Consider the following 21,723-nt stretch of genomic DNA (forward strand, 5'->3'; position numbering starts at 1 on the left):
CAATCCTGTGCCACGTGCTCTGGGATGAGCAGGGAATTTGGATCAGAGGCTCACTCTGGTCCCTTCCAGACCCATTCCGGGATTCTGTACCACCACCCAGGGCTCAATCCAGAGCTGCATCCAAGCTGCTGCTGCTGATCCAGCCCCCAGGACAGCTTCTAACACAGGCTGGTGCCACAGCACTAAACCTCTACACATTGCTTATCCTAGGGCTGAAATGATCCTAAAACTGGGAATGTTTTGTTCTAGCACTGGCTATACAACAGTCAGCATTCTGCCATGTCCAGCAGTGTTGGAGATGTGACAGATTCCTCTCCTGGTCACACCAGGGAATTTCAGTCTTACCTTAAACTACAGCCTCCCCTCAGGCAGATCTCACCACTGCTGCTTCCCCTGTTTCTCAGGAAGGAGCTGTAGTATTTGGTGCTGCACACCTGCTCTGAACACCTCTGGTATCTTCATTTCAAATACCAGAACAAGGGAAGAACCAAGCCAAGAGTAAATCATAATATGAGATTTCTGTCTGCTGCTGGAGTTTAACTACTGAGCCATGAGACACCACACAGGTTTGGATCAAGTGAGTACAGAAAAAACAACACAAAGCAGGTCTGCAGTGGTTCTGCAGTGATGAAAGAGGGAGGAGCACAGTGTTAGAGGGTGGTTATTACCTGTTCCTGAAGTGACCACGAACTGCTGGAGCCCCAGATACACTTCCAGGTTATCCTGCAGAACGGGAAACTGGAAGAGAGAAGAACTGATTGTGATCCTGGGGCTTGGCAGACAGTAACTCCCAATGACTGCTCTGCCAGAGCAGAGTGCTCTCATTTCTCCCCAATGCCTTCACACAGACATTTGGAAGAAGGGCAGGTTGGGCTTTGGGCTGCTCCTGCATCCCACAGCTTCCCAGGTCCTGACAGCTGTCAGGAAAACAAAGATCACTTCCCTGAAGGCACTCCCCTGTGGCAGCTCTCCTTTGCCTCTAACCCCAGCAATCAGCCTGACAAGACAATGGTCTGACAGGGCAAGTGAGGGCACAGCCAGGAATACACAGCTGGAGGCACAACCCAGGCCAAGGAGCAGAGGAGTGGCAGAGTCTGAAGTGCAGGAGGGTCTGTGCTCACCCACCTCACCGGCAAGCATCACCTTCTCAAAAGGTCATCCTTAAAAATCTCCCAAAATATTATGCAACCAGAAAGTTGAGTTCAGTGCCTCTACCAGGGTACAGAAGAGAAGCAGTGCAGCACTCTGCCAGCAAGCTGTCGGCTGCAGCAGTGAAATTCCATGGGGAAAACAGCCAAAGGAATAAACACCACAGTCCTCATGTACCCCGGTGTGGGAGCAGAGTGTCAGCCCAGCTCCATCACTCAGCAGTGACAGCAAACATGCCAGGTCCTGCTCATTCTTCAGCTAAAGAATCTTTCTCAACCCTTTCAGCCTGGCACAGCTCTATTTAATTTCTGTTGGGGAAAATGGCTGAAATTGGTGGTTGGTTCTATGGAAGTTCTATGCTGGCCCATCAGCAGAAGGAGCTGCAGCCTTTCCTTGCCCAGCATGGGATGGAGTCATGGCAGCTGCTGTCCACTGCTTTAATTATTTGCCACTGCTAAAACCCCTAAACTAACCACTGCACCCACCAGCCCTGCAGCCACTGGGAAAAGCACTGGGAACTGCTGGAGAGCCTCCCACATTCCCCAGTCCCCCAGGAGGAACAATGCAGGGCTCAGGATCCCTACCCGGCTTCCAACATGCTGTGCCTAATTTACAGTGGAGTGTCTTTGCATAACTGCCTGAGGGGAGTTTAAAAAACCACAGAGCCTTCCTCAAGTGAATGTGTTACTCCAAGGAAGCCACATGCTCTGCTCCATCTGATCCATCTGCTCCCGGGAACACTGCTCTGCTCCTTGGTGCCTCCCGCTGACTCACAGCAAAGCTGCACAGCAGCCTCTGCTTTGTTCCCTCCTTCTAGTGACAGGCTTCTGCTCCCCTGCTTAAAGAAAAACAGCAACTGCAAAGGCACTTCAGGTCAGGCATCTTCTGCCTCTGCAGCAGCCCAGTTTTCTCTGCTTCTTGGGAATAAGTTCTGAGGTCGAGGTGTGCAGTGTTCCCAGCAGCATTAATGCACTTGCTGAGATCCCACTGCTGTTATTTCCCTTCCTCCTCACCCAGCAAAACCCCACCTGGAGTGCTCTGAATTCTGGGCCACACTTCCATCCACAAGATCTCCTCCTCAAAATTGTTAGGATGCTACAAGCCTAGACAATTTTACACCACCAAAGGCAGTGACAGCAGCTGAAGAGAAGCACTTACCCAGATCAGATCTGCTTCCCAATAGTCCAAGGCCTCTCTCCAGCATTTTTATCTAGCCTTTACTTAAAATAAAGACTCCACTCTCTTTAAAGCCCTAATAATGACACTTATCTGCCCAATTCCCAGCCCTGCCTCTGAGATAAAGGCCAAGACAAACAGCCTAGAGGGGTTGCTGCCAAATGTTTACACTTTGAGAGGTGGGAATTTCTAAAGAGTGTCCACCCAGCTGGACTTAGACACTGAACCACTCTCTTCAAAACACACCACGAAATGCAATGAAGCCAAAGAAACAATTCTTTCTCTTCAATTTCTGATCTCCCCTTGCCAAGTTTTGCATCCAACCCCAAATTTCCTTTTTTTTTGGCATTGAGGCGTCTGTCAAAAAAATCTGCAGCAGTTGGTGCTGATTCCACGTGGCACTTTGGCCGGGGGCAAGACTTACGAGTGTGGAGAAGGCGTGAGTTGGCAGCAGCTCCATGACTTTGGCCACCACTTCCAAGCTCTGGCGCAAGTACCGCTGCCACTCCGTCTGCTGCTGCAAACAGAAGGACACTGGGGTGAGCACTGCCCTTCCCAGGGTCCCTAAAGCTCTGTGTTCCCCTGGGAAGGGAGGGACAGGAGGGGGAACCCCGCCCAAACAGGACCTTAGAGAATTGTAACTTGCACACTCCACTGGAACTCATTTTCATACAGAATTCGTTCTGTTTTCATACAGAATTGATAAAACCGGGGGGACAGTGCAGGAGAAGGGAGGGGAAAGAGTGACAAGAACTTGATAGGTGAATTAAACAATTAAATTAAATTTAAAGGTGAATTAAGCAATTATTTTAACAGTAAAAGACTCTTTCCATGCTCAGCTACACAGGTGACTGAGAAAGAAGCTGCCCGTTACCATCACAGCCCAAACCTGCCATTAATAGGAGAGGGTGAAAATGGAGCAAGAAACACACACAGCAACATGAGCAACGGAATCAACAGCATCATGTCCTGACTTCATCTTGTCCTTAAATAATGAGCTAAAACCCTTTTCAAGTTTTATACCAAAAGCTTGAAGTTTTGGAAGTATCACCATTTGCCACCCCGTTTCAGAAGGATAAGGACAACTTCACCAGGACTGCTCTAGATAATTTATACCCTTATTTGTGACATAATTAGCACCATGGAAAGGCATCCAAACACCAATATGGTCTTTACAGGGGTATGGCAGCTAATTATCCAGATGCCACAAGCGTCAAATGAATCCAGAAAATAATTTATTTTGCTTATGAAGTGGTGCTGCTATCAAGCTCAGAGGCTGTGATGTGACCAGCCCTCAACACCCCAGAATTTAAAAATCTGTCTGATGCCATTTGTGATAAAATTCACTCTGCTCCTTCCCCCACCCTCTTGTGACAGCTGACCTGCCCTTCCAGGGCTCTGGCCCCACCCTCTTTGGCCACCACTCCACTTTGACATTTATCAGCTTCAAGGTGATTTTTATCAATACCAACTTAGGAGAAATAAGCTTAAACACAGGCACCAACAAGACACAGCTTCAAGCTTTTGCTTCCGAGATATTTTAGCATTTAAATTCCCAAGTGACCAGCAAATGAATCCCAAACTAATTAAACACTTTAAATTCCAAAGGTGTTTAGACATGGACATCTAACACCTCTGACAATTAGAACACAAGGATCTAAATTTTTCCCCCAATAAAAACCAAGTTAAACCCAAAGGTTACATCTCCAGTGTGACTTTTGGTGAAAAGCATCTGAAGCTGTTTTACAGTTCAAACCCCACAGAAGGGAGGGGAGAAGCTGCTTAGCCCATACTCCCAAGTGCAAGCTCTGGAAAAGCCACTCTAGGTGTCAGCAGTGCAGGGGCTCACGGGTGGCCCTGTCCTGTCCTGTCCAGCTTACATCATCATCCAGGGTCTCGTCATCCAGCTCCTCCAGCTGTGCCTGGTTATACCTGAACTGGATCCGGTTCAACACCTCTGTCAGCAACAGAACCAAGGCATCTTCGTACCTGCAGCCACCAGGGAGACACACACAGAGTTGGGAAAAACCCTTCCAGCAAGAGAAATCTAAAACAGAGCAGTTACACCAAGCAGCTCCTGGGATTCAAGGTATCAACTCATTTCAGGTCACAAGGTAGCTGTAAGGAAACAGCCTTGGCAGTACCCAATATCCCTCTGCCTGTGGCAGGAAAAGGTAGGATTGTCAGCAATAGAAACAGCCCCGGAGTTCAAAATAGGAAAAGCAGGAGCAGCTTGCCAGGAACAACACCAGGTGTCCACAAACAGGAGGCACCGAGAGCCTCTTGCAGCCTGGGCTGTCCTCAGCAGCCTCTGCTGCTCTGCTCCGGGCACTGCACGAGGAGCAGAGGAGCCAGGGCAGCTGTTGCTGCCTTGAGCCTGTCTGGGCTGCTGTCTCCTTCCCCACACTGAAATTCAGGCCCTTCTCCCCTGAAACAAAGGCAGCCCCTTTTCTGCTTGCACTGTAACATGTCACTGAAATGTCCCTACACCTCTGGGAGCCAGGGAGCTGGGACAGAGCACACCAGAGAGCCAACACAAATAATGCCAAGCTGCAAACCCAGCAGAGCACCCAACCACTCCTGGTGCCACAACACCAAACTTTAGGGATTTCAAGCAGGGTTAGTCTGATTTCTCCTTGAAAAATCTCCTTCTCAAAACAGCTGGGGTCTCATTAAAAATCATGGTTTTTTCCTAGGGAAAATCAGGCTGGAAAAACAGGCCTTAAAAAAGAGTAACAGACGCAGAGCATGACGCAAGCCAAGTGTCAGATGTGACAGTCAGCTGTGCCACCAGCCAGGCAGCTGCAAGCTCTGGGCAAGGTGGTGTAACCTTGCATTTGGCAACTTCTGCAGTGGTGAAAGTGGCACTGTGTACAAAATGCAAAGTTTCTGAAGCACAGAACAGGAAATGTCCTCTGTGGCCCTGTGGTGTCACCACTCCCAGACTGCCCAGCTCAGGGTTCCCACAGCTCAGGGTGCGCAGAGATGTGGAGATGTCAGAGCTGCCACTGGGGACAAACAGCACAGCCCCAACCAGTCACAAGCTTTATTTTGGATTTTGTAGTCTGACAGACCCAGAGACAGCTTTTGTAAACAATTTTCTCCATCACAAGCTTGAGTGACACCAAGACAACACACACGACATGCACGTTAGGCATGGAGGAGCATGCCTAAGGAGCAAATCATGAAGTTCCAGCCCAAAATCTACTTCTTGAGAAATTCAAACCCCACAGTTCCCATGCTGAAAGGAGGAGCTGTCTGCTCTTCAGTAGTTCCACTTTTCCTTGTGGTTATGATGCCAGGCTGCTTTAAAAAAAACAACTGCTGCTACTCAGGGTGCTCAAGGGAAAGAACCTTCCTTCTGCACTCAGCAGAACTAAACATGGCACAAACCACGGTGCTTTTAAACCTCAAAAACCCAAACAACTCACCAGGATATTCACCAGATTTTTAAAGTGGCAGCAAAGAGACTCTTCTCAAACAAAACCCACCCCTTTCAGGGTCAGCATCTGCCAAGGAAGAGCTGCCAACCAAGGTTGTAACTTACACACAGCAGTAAGCAAGTGCAACTTCTGAGTTCCCGTCTCACCTGTATTTCTCAGAAACACATCCTCTATTTAAAGAGGAAATTTAAAATCCTAATTAAATAAAATTTGTTTCCTAATTCATTAATTAGTTGTATGAGCTGTATGAACACTAAGTAAGCAACTTGTGTTGTAGTTACCTCCTCTAATTTGTGCTAAAATGTTCTCCAGTTCTATTTTAGATTACAAAGCTTCCTTCCTCTGCCTGCAAGGTTCACACACAACATATGTAAGTGCCAATTTGTCTACCCAAACCTGCTCAGCCTGAGTTCTTGTGAATGAGTGTGAAACACTGAGGTTTATGCTTTTTATACTTCATGGTTTTAGAAAAAGAAAAGGACTCAGCCACACAGGAGGCTGCTGTAAGCAGTAGCTTATTTCTCACAGCTCTTCCATGGTGACCACAATGTCTCTTTGCTGCTGTAGGAAAAAATCCTTCCCTGGCAGGGTGGGCAGGCCCTGGCACAGGGTGCCCAGAGCAGCTGGGGCTGCCCCTGGATCCCTGGCAGTGCCCAAGGCCAGGCTGGACGGGGCTTGGAGCAGCCTGGGACAGTGGAAGGTGTCCCTGCCCATGGCAGGGGGTGGAATGAGATGGGCTTTAAGGACCCTCACCCCAGCCCATGCCATGATTCCAGGCTGTGCCACCCTGGCAGCCCCCAGGCCTCACCTGTTGAGCACTGCTTCCTTGTCTGCCAGGCGACTTTTGATTTTGCTGGTCAGATAGTCCAAGAAGAGTGTCCAGATGTCCAAGCAAGAAAAGTAACCTTCATGTGTAGGCTGAAAGACACCAAAATTCCCAATGAGTACCACAAGCTATGGCAAGACGGATTTCATAGAATGAAAACAGAGTTAACATCCACTTCAATCCATGGGAAGAGCTTCTTGCCTTACTGAAACAGTTCTAGGATGTCACTGGAGAGATTCAGAGCTGTCCAAAGATGAACAAGACCTTTTCTACAAGGGCAGGAACCCAGGAATTACAAGGCTGGTCTCAGTGCTAACCCATCTCATGGCTGGCTATGCCAGCTTCCAGCATTCCAGTGCCTAAAGGGGCTCCAGGAGAGCTGCAGAGGGACTGGGGACAAGGGATGGAGGGACAGGACACAGGGAATGGCTTCCCACTGCCAGAGGGCAGGGATGGATGGGATATTGGGAATTAGGAATTGTTCCCTGGGAGGGTGGGCAGGCCCTGGCACAGGGTGCCCAGAGCAGCTGGGGCTGCCCCTGGATCCCTGGCAGTGTCCAAGGCCAGGCTGGACAGGGCTTGGAGCAGCCTGGGACAGTGGAAGGTGTCCCTGCCATGGCAGGGGTGGCACTGGATGGGTTTTAAGGTCCCTTCCAACCCAAATCATTCCATGATTCTGTGATATTATGAAGCTGTCTCCTTGTCATTGTTCCTGTGTAAATGGGGCTGAGTTGCACTGACAGCTTCGACAGCAAGGTAAAACCAACCTAAAGCCACAGGGCTTGGGGGGTTCAATACAAAAACTAAAAGCTACAAGAAAGCCACAGATCGAGGACAAAGAACAAAATCCCCAAACACAAACCAAGCAAGTCTGAGACACTTTTCCACACATTGTCCATTCCAAAGACTAGAAAAAAAATAAAGCAGAAGCAAAGTTAAACATCAGAGAAGCTGTTGTTGTAGGGTGACCACCTGTGACCTCTAAATCCAAGAGCACATGAAGCCATCTCCAAGTCCCCAGCACCACTGGGGAGTGCCAGTAAGACCAGTTAAATTCTCTTTTTTTTTTGGTTGACTGGAGCAAACAAGCTGGCCCTGGATAACAAAACAGACTGGGAAAAACGAGGATGTGGAGCTGTACCTGATGAAAAGTGTATTTGAACAACAGGGCCAGGAATTCAACCACGGGGAACTGGGAGTAGGATTCGATCCTTCGCAGGTGGACGCTCACAAAGAGCCGGAGGAAATCTGTGAACTTCTCAATGTAGCTACAAGGGAAAGGAGAAAGCACTGAGAAAAACCAGCCAAGGTGCCCCAAGGGAAAGCAATTGCACTGAAATAGTGGTAAAAGCCACTCCAAATCTTCTCATTCAAAGCAAAGTTACAATTAAGCATCAGCAGAACAATTAAATATAAAGCCCTGCAACAATTACCTACAGGACGGGCAACCCTTCACTCCATTAACACCTGAAACAGCAGAAAAGACAATCTAGTCAAAAGCAACTTTAATATTCCGACAAATATTGAGTTCAACCAGGCCTGCAAATGAACACAACCCCTTCCACCCTGCAGAAATAATTTGATAGCAAAGGTCAATGTACTGATGGAGACAAGATTAGTGAAATGAACTGTACCCCTGAGGAATTCAGCTGGAAGCAGGAAGTTAATGCAGGAATCAGCAACAGAGGGGTTACATTTACAGGAGGGGGTGGGAGAGCCAGGGAGCTGAGAGCTGGGAAGGAAAATTCCTCCTACAGTGGAGATCAGCCATCCAAGAGTTTCTGAGCTGAGCCCAGGCCTGGGCCTGAATTAGGAAATGAAAGAGAAATCCTCCTGTAAAGCATGGGGCTCCTCAGGGAATGTACAAAGCGTGGCTCCCAAAAGGAGTCTGCCACCAAATCTTCAGGGACTGCAGCACGGGCACCACCTCAGTGCAGCAGGGAGAGCTCTTGGGGGGAAAATGGCAAAGCCCCCAGTGGGGTGAGCTTTTCTTGGGGAACAAACACACCCTGCACAGCACGAGCTTCAGCTCCAGACCCACCTGTGCAGCAAGGGTTAAATACTCCATCACTCACAGGAGGGATGGCAGCACCACACACAGGCAGTGCCAGCCTTCCCTCATGCCCAGAGCTCTGAAATGCATGAAACGACTTCAAGTTTGTATTCTAAATAAAAAGTTTGGCTCAGCAGAGTTTCAGACAGGCATGAGCAGCCTGGTTTTACTCTACCGCCTGCTCTGCACTGCTGCAAACTCTGGGGATTTGAGGTTTTTTTTGGGAGTCCCCACTCTTTCTAACAAGAACTCCCTCACGACCAGCAGCACTGCCAGATGACAGAGCTGCAGCACTGGGGGTTGTTGTGAGCCTTCAAAACCACACACTGCTTTGAACATGCAAAAAAGATGAAGTTCCTTCTTTATTTGGCACTGCCTACATCACAGGAGATCACTGAGCACACCTGAATACAGATCAAACACTTCAAAAATCAAAGCCAGGGGGGAAAAAAATTTAAAAAAAAAGAAGTCTAGACTCAAACATCTCTATCCTTTAAATTTTTGTTTTCTAAACAGGCTCTGACCTGAGACCAGTGAAATTCTTCCTTGGCCCCCAGCCCCTTCTCCACCACTGAGCCATTGCCTGGATCCTTACCAGCCACTTCCCATGTTTTGGGATCTTCAAAGCCAAACAAAATGAAGCAAAAGGCAATCTGAACTTACTCTTCCTGGACTTTCCAAAGTGTTCAGACTGATTTTTAACAGAACAAAAATAACCAGCAGCACAAGAGGAAGGCAAGGAAGGACTCCAGGGCCTGCAGGTTCTGAGCACACCCTTCTACTGAAGGGGCTTTCTTCAGTGCCCCTTTCCTTCAGGATTTTGTTGGTCCAAGCCAGGATGACGCTTCCATGCACTAAGTCCTTCAATTTTGGACACCAAAAGTACAGCTGTGCCCTTAAGTGACAACAGGAAAATCCTCATGGCCTTTTCCACAGAGAAGACAAGGAGAAAAGAAAGCTCCACTCCCCCAGAAGCCAGCTGGACTTTTCCAGTCTCCAGAACAACTTGGTTCCATCCCCATTTCAGACCTCAGCAATGAACAAAGGGCTCTCCCAGCTCCAGACACCAGCAGGCCCTGTGGATAACAGCTCTAAGGAATGGCATGGAATGGCAGCACCACCTCTGCCCAGGCCAGCACAGTTCCACACCCTCCACTGAAGGCTGGCCCCAAAGGCTGCTTCATAGTGTCCATAAAAGAAAGAACAGTTAAAAAGCAGACTGTGGATTTCCAGGAGAGCTTTTCTGAAATCCAGAGGGGAACTCCTGGCTCTCTGTGCCTTGCAGGCAAAGGTGTCCCATTCCCACATGTCTCATTTCTAGGCAGAGAGTGACCCAAGTCAGAGCTAGCAAAAAACGAGCAGCAGAATTCCCTGTGAGTCTGGATTTACCACCCCAAAGTTATGCCTTTATCTAAGGATACTGAAAAGGAGAATTCTGCAGCAGAAACATGCAGGTCCTCTCTACAAATGAACCCACAGCTTTTTACCTAAATGTTTTTTTTTCTCCTGAGTGGAAATTTATTCCCACCCTCGTGTACCCATAGTAAGATACTCAGCACTTTCACACAGTTACAACCTCTCTGCCACTGCCAGCAGCCCTGTGGCAAGAGGCAGCACCAAGTCACCACCCTGCCAACACCCAGGCTTAGCCACTCAACACAACAGCAGGAGGAGTCTCACTTTGTCCCCTACAAGTAGGAATATGTGAGTGGAGCTGTCCCAGGGAACAAAAGGTGGCAGTAACACCCTGGAAAAAGAATACACAGCTTCCCAAGGTGCTGCTGCTTCCCTGCTGCCTCCAGCCGTGCCTGTGCAGAGCCTTGGAAGTGGAGCCATTCACCACTGAACAGAGCTCCCCAAGCTGTGCTTGGTGCTGTTTAAAAATAACTTTAAAAAGCAAAAATAAAGAAGAATAGAAATGGCCATGGCTCCGTGAAGGGTAGGAAGCTTCTGCTCTCCCAAGTCATGACTCACAGGATGTGTCCCCACTCTGTGTGCTTTGGGCAGAGTGGCAGATACTGACCAGAGGGACACAAGGGACACTGCAGTGCCTTTACCTCACGGAGCCTCTTCTGTGCTCTGTGACAACAGCTTCAGCTCTGGTGCCACCTCAGACCTGCAGTCAAACAGCAACGAACGGGGACAGGGGAGGGAAGGGACAGCGAGGGACACAAACCTGGGCCAGCAGCTCCCTCAGCACCGAGCCCTTACCTGGGCACACCTACCTCTCTGCCCGGCTGCCCTGGCTCAGTGCTCTGAAAGAAAGGCCATCAGACACACCATGCAGGACCCCAAACCAAACCCCACAGTCCTTCAGAGGCAGCACGAGGCCCCGAGCCGCTCCTACCTCTCGTCCAGCTCCTCGAGGCGGCTCTTCACCGTGTGCGCGTTGTTCTCCCTGGTGATCTTCTGCAGGAGGTAGAAGGTCTGCTGGAACATGCGGAGCAGGTACTCCTCGAACTCCATGGGCACGCAGTTCTTGGACATGAGCTCGTTGATGCAGGCCATGGCCAGCACGCCCAGGCGGCCCCGCTCCTGGCCCAGCAGCGCGCCGGGGCTGCTGCCGTTGACCGAGGACATTTTGCGGGCGCGCGTGTCGCAGCCGAAGCGCGCGAAGTGGAAGATGGTGGTGAGCAGGGACGGGGTGATGCTCGTGGACAAAGGGATCCAGCTGAAGAGGTGGGCCAGGCACTCCAGTGCCAGGGAGCAGATGTATTCACTGTCTGTGTCCAGGATGGGGATGGGCTGGTTCAGCAGCTTGGCCGCGCTGGGGCTCTGCAAGAGGCTACTCAAGAGGTCCCCTGGGGAGAGAGGGGTATGGTAAAAGCAGGGGGACCCCCGATGCAGGAAATGATTGAAATCTGGCTAAGGCAGACTCCTTTTGGGAACTACACTTTGCACATTCCCTGAGGAGCCCCACGCTTTGGAATGCTGAACCTTGCTTTATTAAAACTATATTATATTCCATTATAGTATACTATAACTATACTACATCATACTTACTTCTAACTCCTGAAAAACTCGTGGCTGTCTGCCAACAGTCCCAACACAGACATGTGGATCTAACTGATCAATGAATCAAAACATCAGCACTAGAATCCAATCAAGCAATCCCTTCAGGTAAATAATCTTCCAACACATTCCACATGTTTAAAAACACAGGAGCAGCAAATGAGATAAGAATTGTTTTGATCATTCTTTTCTTTGCTTCTCTCACAGCTTCTCTCTGTTCAGAGAGCATGTGAATACCACAGAGGGGTGTCAGGCAGGGCATGAACCCCCAGCTGCCCAGCCCAGGGCACGGCCAGGAGCTGGACTTTGAGCATCCTTGTGGATCTCTTCCAACTCAGCACATCCTGTCATTCAGTGGGTCATTTGGCTGAGAGGAACTGGTGATCTCTGTACTTGGGAATTAGCCTCACACAGCCCTTCTGGCCTCACCAGGCAGGGCTCTCATGGTACTTCAGGAAATGCAAGGCCATAGGGTGTATTTTAGGAATTTATTAGAAAATTCTATACCCCCACAAGGCGGAGCACCCTTGATGTAGGCTTGGCACATCTCTGTTACACTGAATATCACAGAGGCTTCTCCTGGCCTGTGACACTTGTGGTGATGTTCCCAGTCACACCAGAAAGCTCACTCAGGCCAGCACCTCTTCCCAGGGACCAAATGCCATGGCAGGCACAGATCACAGCTCCCAGCCACATGACAAAGGCTTCCCAAAAAAGGTGGAATCTGAAAAATTTGACACAGCCTCAGGATTTGTCTTCCATGACCTCCTCCAGCCTCCAACTTAAGCCACAGAAAGTTAATATTTGCAACATCTCGCGACAGAGTTCCACAGCTTCACCACGAAGCTGCTTTGTTTGGGTATGCCAGCTGCTAGTTTCACTTTCTACCCAAACAGGGAACAGAAACAATCTCTGCTTTCACTTTCTTTGTGTCAGTAGGCTTCTAACACAGTTCCTGCCCAGTTTCTTTGACTGAAAGAAGGTTTTGCTTCTGTTGTCACAGGGAAGCCACTCAAACCCCTCCACCACCTTTAGTACCCTTCTACAAAGCCTTCACTGCTCCTCTGCACCTACGGATACTGAAAGAGCAGAACTGCAGCCACCACTCAAGGTGCAGATGAGCCTCAGTTCTGATATCTCAGGTTTTAGCTTTTTATTTTTTCTTATTTTTTTCGATTTTGTGCTGCTTTGGTGTGTGGGTCTGGGTTTCATATAATGGGATAGTAAGGTGAGGGTCAGGGTTTCATATGAGTGGACAGTGAGCTCTCTTCACAGGGTAGGGAGACACAACAATTCCTTCTCTAGCTGGGGACCAAGGACAAATGATCCAGATTTCAGGCCCAAGAGCATAAACAACGTGGGCTGAAGAGAGAAAAACAAGAAGGATGGGACTTCATGGGCTAAAGCTGTAACTGGACAATTAGCTCCAATATCCAAATGGAGCAGAACTTACAAAAATGTGAGATCTTGTGACCAAGCCCTCTTTTGCTTCCATCTTGGAGCTATCCAGGCACAGCCACGGCTGTGGCTCTGGTACTGCCAGGGTGTGGCCTTTGAAGGCTCTTCTAATAAATAACCCCTTTATTCCCCTTAACTCTGTTTAGCCTCTGTTCCAGCTGCTTAAGGCATCAGTTCCACAGAGCAGCACAGCAGGGAATTATTCCTGACTGCTGCTGCTGTGAGCTCTCTGCAGAATGATGTGGAGAAGCTCTGAAGTTAATCCTGCCTAGCCCAGGGTGAACTCACAGCGAGAGGGGACCCCCTGCACTCACCTTTCATGTGCCACCTCTAACCAAGCCACCAACAACCCAGAGACTCCCTTATCTCTGGTGGCCTTTGCTTCCTCAAAAGCTTTTGGAACCCAAGTCAGGCTGCCTTTCCCACAGATGCTGCCCACAACCTCCAGGCTTCCACCTGCTGCAAAACTCCTCACCTGCCCCAAGTTGCTCAATACACATCTCTTCCTGAGTACTTCATCCTTAATAACCTTTCCATCTTTAAAAATCTGGCACTTGCTGGGCTACAGAATGTGAAGTTCCTAGAGAATCTGAGTGATTTTTTATGGAAGTGAAACATCCTGACACCAGCAGTGCCAAAAAAACAGCTATGATTTACTGAGCTACTTCCAACGTACACAAGAGCCTGAGTGATGAACACATCCCTCCTTAATCCTCATTTTTCACCAAGATTGATGTCTTACATCACTAAATTCATAATTCCCTGCCAAGCCTTATCATTGCTTCTTTCTCCTGTGCTCCAGTAACTGAAGGCATCACGTGGCTCTGGCTGAGCAAGACAATCCTGCCCTTCAATCTCAGCACTGAACCCCCTGTGGGGACACTCAGCTGCACAGATGTGTCCAGGTGTATCTTGTGCTTTTACAGAGCCCCTGAAGCTCAGCCAGGCCAAGTGCACCAGGGCTGGGGCAATTCAAACACAAATCCAGGCTGGACAGGGAACAGACTGAGAGCAGCCCTGGGGAAGGATTTGGGGTGTTGAAAGATGAGAGCTGGACCTGCCCTGGCTGTGAGCACCCAGACACCCCCCTGGGCTGGGCTGAGCCCTGGTATGGGCAGCAGGAGGGGGGGATTCTGTCCCCTCAGGTGAGACCCCACCTGCAGAGCTGCCCCAGCCCTGGGGCCAACAGCAGCAGGACCTGGAGCTGCTGGAGAGAGTCCAGGGGAGCCCATGGAGGTGCCCCAAGGGCTGGGAGAGCTGGGGGTGCTCACCTGGAGAGGAGAAGGCTCCAGGGAGACCTCAGAGCCCCTGCCAGGGCCTAAAGGGGCTCCAGGAGAGCTGGAGAGGGACTGGGGACAAGGGATGGAGGGACAGGACACAGGGAATGGCTTCCCACTGCCAGAGGCAGGGCTGGATGGGATATTGGGAATTAGGAATTGTGGTGATGCCCTGGCACAGGGTGCCCAGAGCAGCTGGGGCTGCCCCTGGATCCCTGGCAGTGCCCAAGGCCAGGCTGGACAGGGCTTGGAGCAGCCTGGGACAGTGGAAGGTGTCCCTGCCCATGGCAGGGATGATCTTTAAGGTTCCTTCCAACCCCAGCTACTATTATTTTTTAAACATTCAGTTTAGGCAACTCCCCAAAAATCAATGAGAATTAAAGATTCTCATCTTTTAATCCATCCACAGCAGAAACTCTCAATTACACTCTTGTAACTCACAGCAGCTGGTTGAAGTGCTTTGCACACAGTTAAATCACTGAAGCTCTGAGGTTCAGGGATTTCCAGTGTCTTTGCAAACAGGTGACAAATTCACAGCATCAGCTGCATTCATGCCAAAGCACAAAACTCCCAGTGACAGGCTCTGCAGCAGGAGAGCAGCCACAAACACTCCTGCTACTCATTTGTTTGCCACAGGTGAGGGAATATTCCTGAGGAAGGGATTCATCAGGAAATGTGCTATAAATCATGCAAAAACAACATTTGGAGGCCGAGACTCTTGCTGAGTAAATCCTACACCATGGCAGTAACTCAAATGTTGTCCAGCTTGGGACACTATCAGAGTTGCTTTGCTTAAGTGATATGAGAAATGAGTTTAATGTTGTCTTCGAGTGCTATTTAAAACCCATGCAAGACTTGCAAGTAACCATTTCACTCCACTTCCCTGTGCAAATGAAAAAATAGGAAGCAGAGGTTTTCCAAGTTCCTAAAGAGAGCTGGGCTCTGATGGAAGATATTAAACATTTATGGGCACTCAGGAGCTTGTTCTGCCTCTTGGAACACCTTTAATCTCACCTGAAGGGAAAGAGCAAAGGGTGGTGGCCTCACTTAAGCAATGAAAACATTTAAGAGTTGCCAGTACAAAGGAATTGAGTCTCAGGGAACAAAAAATGAGCAAGCAGTGGATCAGAGGGAAGCACCTGGTGTTCCTTTTGGAAGTGGTGGAATCATCATCTCTGAAAGTGTCCAAAAGCCATGTGGATGTGGCACTTGGGGACATGGTTTAGTGGTGGCTCTGGCAGTGCTGGCTAATGGTTGGACTCAATCTTAAGAGTCTTTCCCAACTTTAGTGATTCTGTGACTTCAAGAAGTGGAAGCACAACCAATTATAACATGGACACAGCAAAGACACAGCACAGAAAAATAAAACTGAGAGAGTTTCACACAAACGAGTTTGCACAGGCAAAACGAAACTTCTAAAGGCACTGCTTGTGTGGTCCTGGTTCTTAGCAATTATCCTGAAAAAACACTGTGAGAAAAGTTTGTTTGTTTTCCCTGAGAGGGGAGAAAGGAAAAGGCCAGCACAGAAGTGCAGCCGACTTCCAGTTTGGGAAATCCGATCCCAAGTCACGAGGTGAGCACACAGGTGGATGAAAGCTGCCTCAGCAAAGCCCCAGGGGATTGAGGGACATCTCCAACAGGCTTCCACGACAGCCAGCCCAGAATTTGTTCCACCAATGCCCTCCCCCAGCACCATTCTTAACAATTGACACCAGAAGCTTTGATCTTTTCTGTAAATATTTCCTGTCCAAACTCTTCCCAGCTACAGCAAAATCCACTCTCCCCCTGCCAACCCAAAGGAACATTTCTTCCCATTAAAGTTTGTAGTTTGTATATAAATATAGAAATATCTTAAGCTCCTCTACAGAAAAGGAGCACTCGAAATGCTGCTCAGACTTCAATGTGAGAGGTTTAGCACTAAGCAAAACACTGCCAACAGCTTATCAGAGGCAGCAGGCTGGAGCTGCCTGCTGCAACCTGGCCACAAGGAAGTCATCTGCAGCTCCCAGGGAACTGCTCAAGGTCCCAGGGACAAGGAAATGTGTGCCAAGGACAAGGACACAGAAATGTGTTCTCCATTTCAGAGGTAACTAAGAGGTAGAGATGTCAATGTGTTAACATCAGATAAGCATTCACACAAAAGTCTAACAGGAATAGATAGAAAACAAACTTCCACAATCACAGAATAGTTTGGGTTGGAAGGGACTTTAAAACCCATTCATGCCATCCCCTGCCAAGGGCAGGGACAGCTTGCAGTATCCCAGGCTGCTCCAAGCCCTGTCCAGCCTGGCACTGGAAACTTCCAGGGCTGGAGCAGCCACAGCTTCTCTGGGCACCCTGTTCCATTTCACAGAGACTTGGCTACCTTTATTTTGCTTTTTCCCAGGTAGGATTCAGTTTTGCTCCACTGGCTTTTATGTGCCAACAGCTGGAATTCAGGGAATGCCAACAGCTGGAATTCAGGGGACAATGCCAACTCCATGCAAGGCCACAGGCTTGGGGCAGAGGGGCTGCAAAGCTGCTCAGTGGAAAAGTGTGCCCAGGTGGGCAAGAGGGCAATGGCACCTGGCCTGGACCAGCACTGGGGTGGCAGCAGGACCAGGGACTGTCCCCTGTGCTAGCACTGCTGAGGCACCTCCAGCCCTGTGTCCAGTGCTGGGCTACTCCCAACACTGAGGGGCTGGAGGGTGTCCAGGGAAGGGAATGGAGCTGGGAAGGGGCTGGAGCACCAGGAGGGGCTGAGGGAGCTGGGGGGGCTCAGCCTGGAGAAAAGGAGGCTCAGGGGGGGCCTTGTGGCTCTGCACAACTCCTGACAGGAGAGGACAGCCAGGGGGGTCGGGCTCTGCTCCCAGGGAACGGGGACAGGACAAGGAAAAATGGCCTCAAGCTGTGCCAGGGGAGGGTCAGGCTGGATATTGGGAAAACTTTTTCATGGAAGGGTGGCCAGGCACTGGCACAGCTGCCCAGGGCAGTGGGGAGTCACCATGCCTGAGAGGATTTAAAAGCCTTGCATATGTGGCAACTGGGGACATGGGTTAGTGGTGGCCTTGGCAGTGATGGAAAAACAGCTGGACTTGATGACTTTAGAGGGCTTTTCCAACCTTAACAATTCCATGATTTTAACTCACTGTCATTAGAGCCTTTTGCACTGAAACTTCAGGAAATTTCTGTCATCTGAGGACAACAAGAAGCTCTGTGGGCACATTTTAATGACATTTGCAGTGGGGTGTCCCCACAGTGCAATTTGTTTCTTTTTGTAGGGTATTCTTTCCAATCAGGAATTTGTTGGCCTGTGAAAAGCTCTGGGAAAGGGTTATTAGGAGAGGTTAGATTAGACAGTAACGGAAGGAATCTGTGCCCGATACTGCAGGTTTAAGTACATGGAAATCCCATCTTGTAGCCTTTCCTTACCACTTTCTCCTGAGGTTGGCGATGGTGGTGGAGTGGCAGCAGTAGCACTGTGCTTATCCCAGATGCTCTCCAAAATACCTGGCCAAAGAGAGACCTTTCAGAAGTGCCTTCTCAAAGACACACCGATCCAACAAACACAGCACAGACTGCAGGAGAACTTTGGCAGAACACAGCTCGAGTGCCTTGGGAGGGACAGAAACACTCCACAACAGCTCTGGGCTCACTAAGAGCAGACAATCTCCATCCCTCTCCATGGAGGGAGCTCAGCAGCTGCTCTGCTGCACCAGCTGGTTCATATTAAGTTGGCCCAAGTGCTGCAGGGCAGAGCTGAGTGCTCACACTGCAGCAGCAGCCACTGCATCACCCCCATTGTGCTCCACGGAGCCCCAGGAGTGGCAGCCCAGCTGTGGGTGCTGAGGGGACAGCCAGCTCAGTGGCACAAGGTGTGACCCGTACCTGTGAGCAGCCCCAGGGGGACAGCCAGCTCAGGGGCACAAGGAGTGACCCGTACCTGTGAGGAGCCCCAGGGGGACAGCCAGCTCAGGGGCACAAGGTGTGACCCGTACCTGTGAGCAGCCCCAGGGGGACACCCAGCTCAGGGGCACAAGGTGTGACCCGTACCTGTGAGCAGCCCCAGGGGGACAGCCAGCTCAGGGGCACAAGGTGTGACCCGTACCCGTAAGCAGCCCCAGGGGGACAGCCAGCTCAGGGGCACAAGGTGTGACCCGTACCTGTGAGCAGCCCCAGGGGGACAGCCAGCTCAGTGGCACAAGGAGTGACCCGTACCTGTGAGGAGCCCCAGGGGGACAGCCAGCTCAGGGGCACAAGGTGTGACCCGTACCTGTGAGCAGCCCCAGGAGTGGCAGCCAGCTCAGGGGCACAAGGTGTGACCCGTACCCGTGAGCAGCCCCAGGAGTGGCAGCCAGCTCAGGGGCACAAGGTGTGACCCGTACCCGTGAGCAGCCCCAGGGGGACAGCCAGCTCAGGGGCACAAGGTGTGACCCATACCTGTGAGCAGCCCCAGGGGGACAGCCAGCTCAGTGGCACAAGGTGTGACCCGTACCCGTGAGGAGCCCCAGGGGGACAGCCAGCTCAGTGGCACAAGGTGTGACCCGTACCTGTGAGCAGCCCCAAAGGGACAGCCAGCTCAGTGGCACAAGGTGTGACCCGTACCTGTGAGCAGCCCCAAAGGGACAGCCAGCTCAGTGGCACAAGGTGTGACCCGTACCTGTGAGCAGCCCCAGGGGGACAGCCAGCTCAGGGGCACAAGGTGTGACCCGTACCCGTGAGCAGCCCCAGGGGGACAGCCAGCTCAGGGGCACAAGGTGTGACCCGTACCTGTGAGCAGCCCCAGCACCGTCTGCACCTGCTCCAGGAGCAGCTTGCGCAGCTCCTCCTTGCGGGCCACGCTCAGGTCCTCGCGGGGACACGCCAGCTCCTCCGACGTGGTTTTCAGCATGATCAGCCCCAGGGGAGTGGTCACAGGAGACTGGATCAGCTGAGGAGCACAGTGATGAGAGCAGTGTGGTGACAACATCCACCGACAGACAGGGATTAGCAGCACTACTCCCAGTCTACAGCAGCTTCAGCGCTGCGGGAACTCCGGCTCCCACAGACACGTTCGACTTCCCCAGACTGAATCTCTGCTGTTGCAACAGCTCGAGCCCCGTGGGAATCCTTGGGGTTTCAGGAGAGCTTTCATAATGTCATTGCACACATTGTGTGTCCCAGCAGTCACAGAACAGCCTGTCCCTTCTGCTTGCTGCATCCCCTGCCCAGCGCCACCTCAGCACAGCAGCTCACAGCTCAGCAAGGTCCCCAAAATTCCCCCCCTTCCCACATGGCCCAAAGGCTGCAGCCCCGAGCAGATGCCACCTGAGGGATCTGACCTCCCCTTGCACCTGCACTGGATCTCAAACTGGAAATTGCATTTCCCCCAAAAAGAGTAACTTCTGCCCCGTGCAGGAACAGGACTGGACAAAAAGCTGACTTGTGCCTTCATCAGCCACAGGGTTATTACAGACATCTTCAAGTGGCACAAAGTTTTGTTTCCAGCTGAAGGACAGCACTGCTCTCCACTGCTGCCCAGACACATCCAAAGTGATTTATGCACTGCTCCCTCTGGGAGAAAAAAGTCCAAAGCCCCTTCCAGTTGCTACAAGTAATCCTTGAAGCCATAATTCTGCAATACAGGCTGACTTTGCTCCTGATGCCCTCACTCTCCAATGGAGGGCCGGGCTGAGTAACACTGCTAAAACCTGAGTTTGGTGAAATATTTGGGGAGAAAATAGCTCATTTAAGAGCTCTTCACCGTGGCTTTTGAAAAGGAAGTCCCAGACACAGGAGTAGATGGCAAAGAACTCAGCGAAACACCCAACTTGTTGGTAAATTGTGAAGGGACTGAAAATCATCTCTCAGGATATTTTCTGACAAACCCAGGGAGTTTTAGCAATACCAGGCACTGGTACCTCAGTCAGGTTAAACAATTTTTAAACCTCTAAAGAAGCAGTACTTTATGTAGAATTACTGGCTCTTCACAATGACAATACAATGTCCCAATTTACCTTTCTTCTCTACCCCTCCAGTGGTTCAGTAAAAGGTTTAGAGACTACTCAGAGTACTGGGATACAATTTAATGCTGAAGAACAAAGAACATGCTGCAAATTATCTCAGAAAAAAGTCCTGAGACAGGGCTCATCTGCAATTCTAACAGCAAATCATTCTGCCCCTGTGCTACTCTGCCTTCTGTCAAGGCCCTGGAATTCAGCATTACTGGTTTTCTTCCACTTTCTCTGAACATTTTAGGAATGCGTCTGCCACATAAATTAATTTATGGAAACATTTCCCTCCACTGCTGAGCTCACAAGGAGAGGCTTAAGGGAAAATAGATTCCTCAAGTGAGCTCTGCAATGCCTTAAGATAACCCCAGAGTGCTAGAAAGGCCAGGAGAGCTCAGGCTGCCTTTCAGTTCACATCCAGGTGAAATGAGAGGCAAAACTCCACATGGACACGGTTATCTGCAAGTATTTCTTGTCAAACTGACAACTGAGGCCAAAACTGCAGCATGTCCCACTCCAGAGCAGTCAGAAAAGTGGTTACACCAGCCAGTGATGAACTCTGCAGCCAAGACAGGATTTTTTTTTCAATTTTGCAATTAATACTAGATCCATTTGCCTTAACAAATAAACTCCTGCCACTGGAGGACTTGGATTTCAGTAACTGCCTTGTGGCTTGGCCGTGGGCTTTGCTGCATTCAAATCATGTAATTATGTCAGCAGAAAAAGCCTGTGCAGCACTTCAGTTTACACTCAGCCTCTTTAAGCCAATTAGAAACAATTTTAAGGGAACTGGAGACAAAATAATCCAACAAAAAGAGGTTTGCACCAGCCTGGTGATGTTCCAGCAGCAGCCTGGCTCAGGATTCCCCGGAAGGATGCTGAGTTGCACCCAGCATTCCAGCTAATGACATGGATTCAGTCAGGATCCCCAGTTCACAGCTGAGCCTCCCTGTAGGAGCCCTCCTGAACACCCCAACAACATCCCATTAGTGACCTTACTGATGAGGTACCAGAGATTCTGGGGTGTCTTTGGCTGTTGGGTGAAAAATCTGCACCAGCCCCATTGAGAAACTGCCCTTTCAGAATCAGTGACTCGTTCATAACTTTACTGACTTCTGTTTTGTTTAAAGAACAACCCATACTCCCTGTATTGTCAAGAACTAGCCCATAATATTTAAAATTCAAAGTGAATTTTGTGGCACAAAATATATGAATATAGTGAATACTTGTGGCACAGTATTGTTCCTTCCTCAAAACACTTTTAACACTGGAGAGAAACATAATATGCAAGAAGTTGAGAGTTAGAACAAAATCAAAAAGGAATTTACAAAGCAACATTTACTATTTGATCTCCATCAAA

General features: G+C 50.0%; 1 protein-coding gene across 2 annotated transcripts in view; it reads right to left on the minus strand.

Annotated features, from left to right (window-relative positions):
• XPO6 (exportin 6) overlaps positions 1 to 21,723 on the minus strand; it is a 59,009-nt gene that overhangs the window by 16,335 nt on the left and 20,951 nt on the right. Inside the window, exons 5-12 of one of the 2 annotated variants that reach the window (XM_038151203.1) lie at positions 19,144 to 19,303; positions 17,806 to 17,883; positions 10,995 to 11,448; positions 7,736 to 7,862; positions 6,577 to 6,686; positions 4,206 to 4,314; positions 2,750 to 2,839; positions 669 to 738 (exon numbers count right to left, since the gene is read on the minus strand). In XM_038151203.1, coding sequence (XP_038007131.1) covers positions 669 to 738; positions 2,750 to 2,839; positions 4,206 to 4,314; positions 6,577 to 6,686; positions 7,736 to 7,862; positions 10,995 to 11,448; positions 17,806 to 17,883; positions 19,144 to 19,303 — 1,198 coding nt within the window. Of the gene's footprint in view, positions 1 to 668; positions 739 to 2,749; positions 2,843 to 4,205; positions 4,315 to 6,576; positions 6,687 to 7,735; positions 7,863 to 10,994; positions 11,449 to 17,805; positions 17,884 to 19,143; positions 19,304 to 21,723 lie in introns of both variants that reach the window. The other variant, XM_038151202.1, reaches the window with a different exon arrangement.

The sequence above is a fragment of the Motacilla alba genome, chromosome 14 (assembly GCF_015832195.1).
Source record: "Motacilla alba alba isolate MOTALB_02 chromosome 14, Motacilla_alba_V1.0_pri, whole genome shotgun sequence".
Lineage (NCBI taxonomy): Eukaryota > Metazoa > Chordata > Aves > Passeriformes > Motacillidae > Motacilla > Motacilla alba.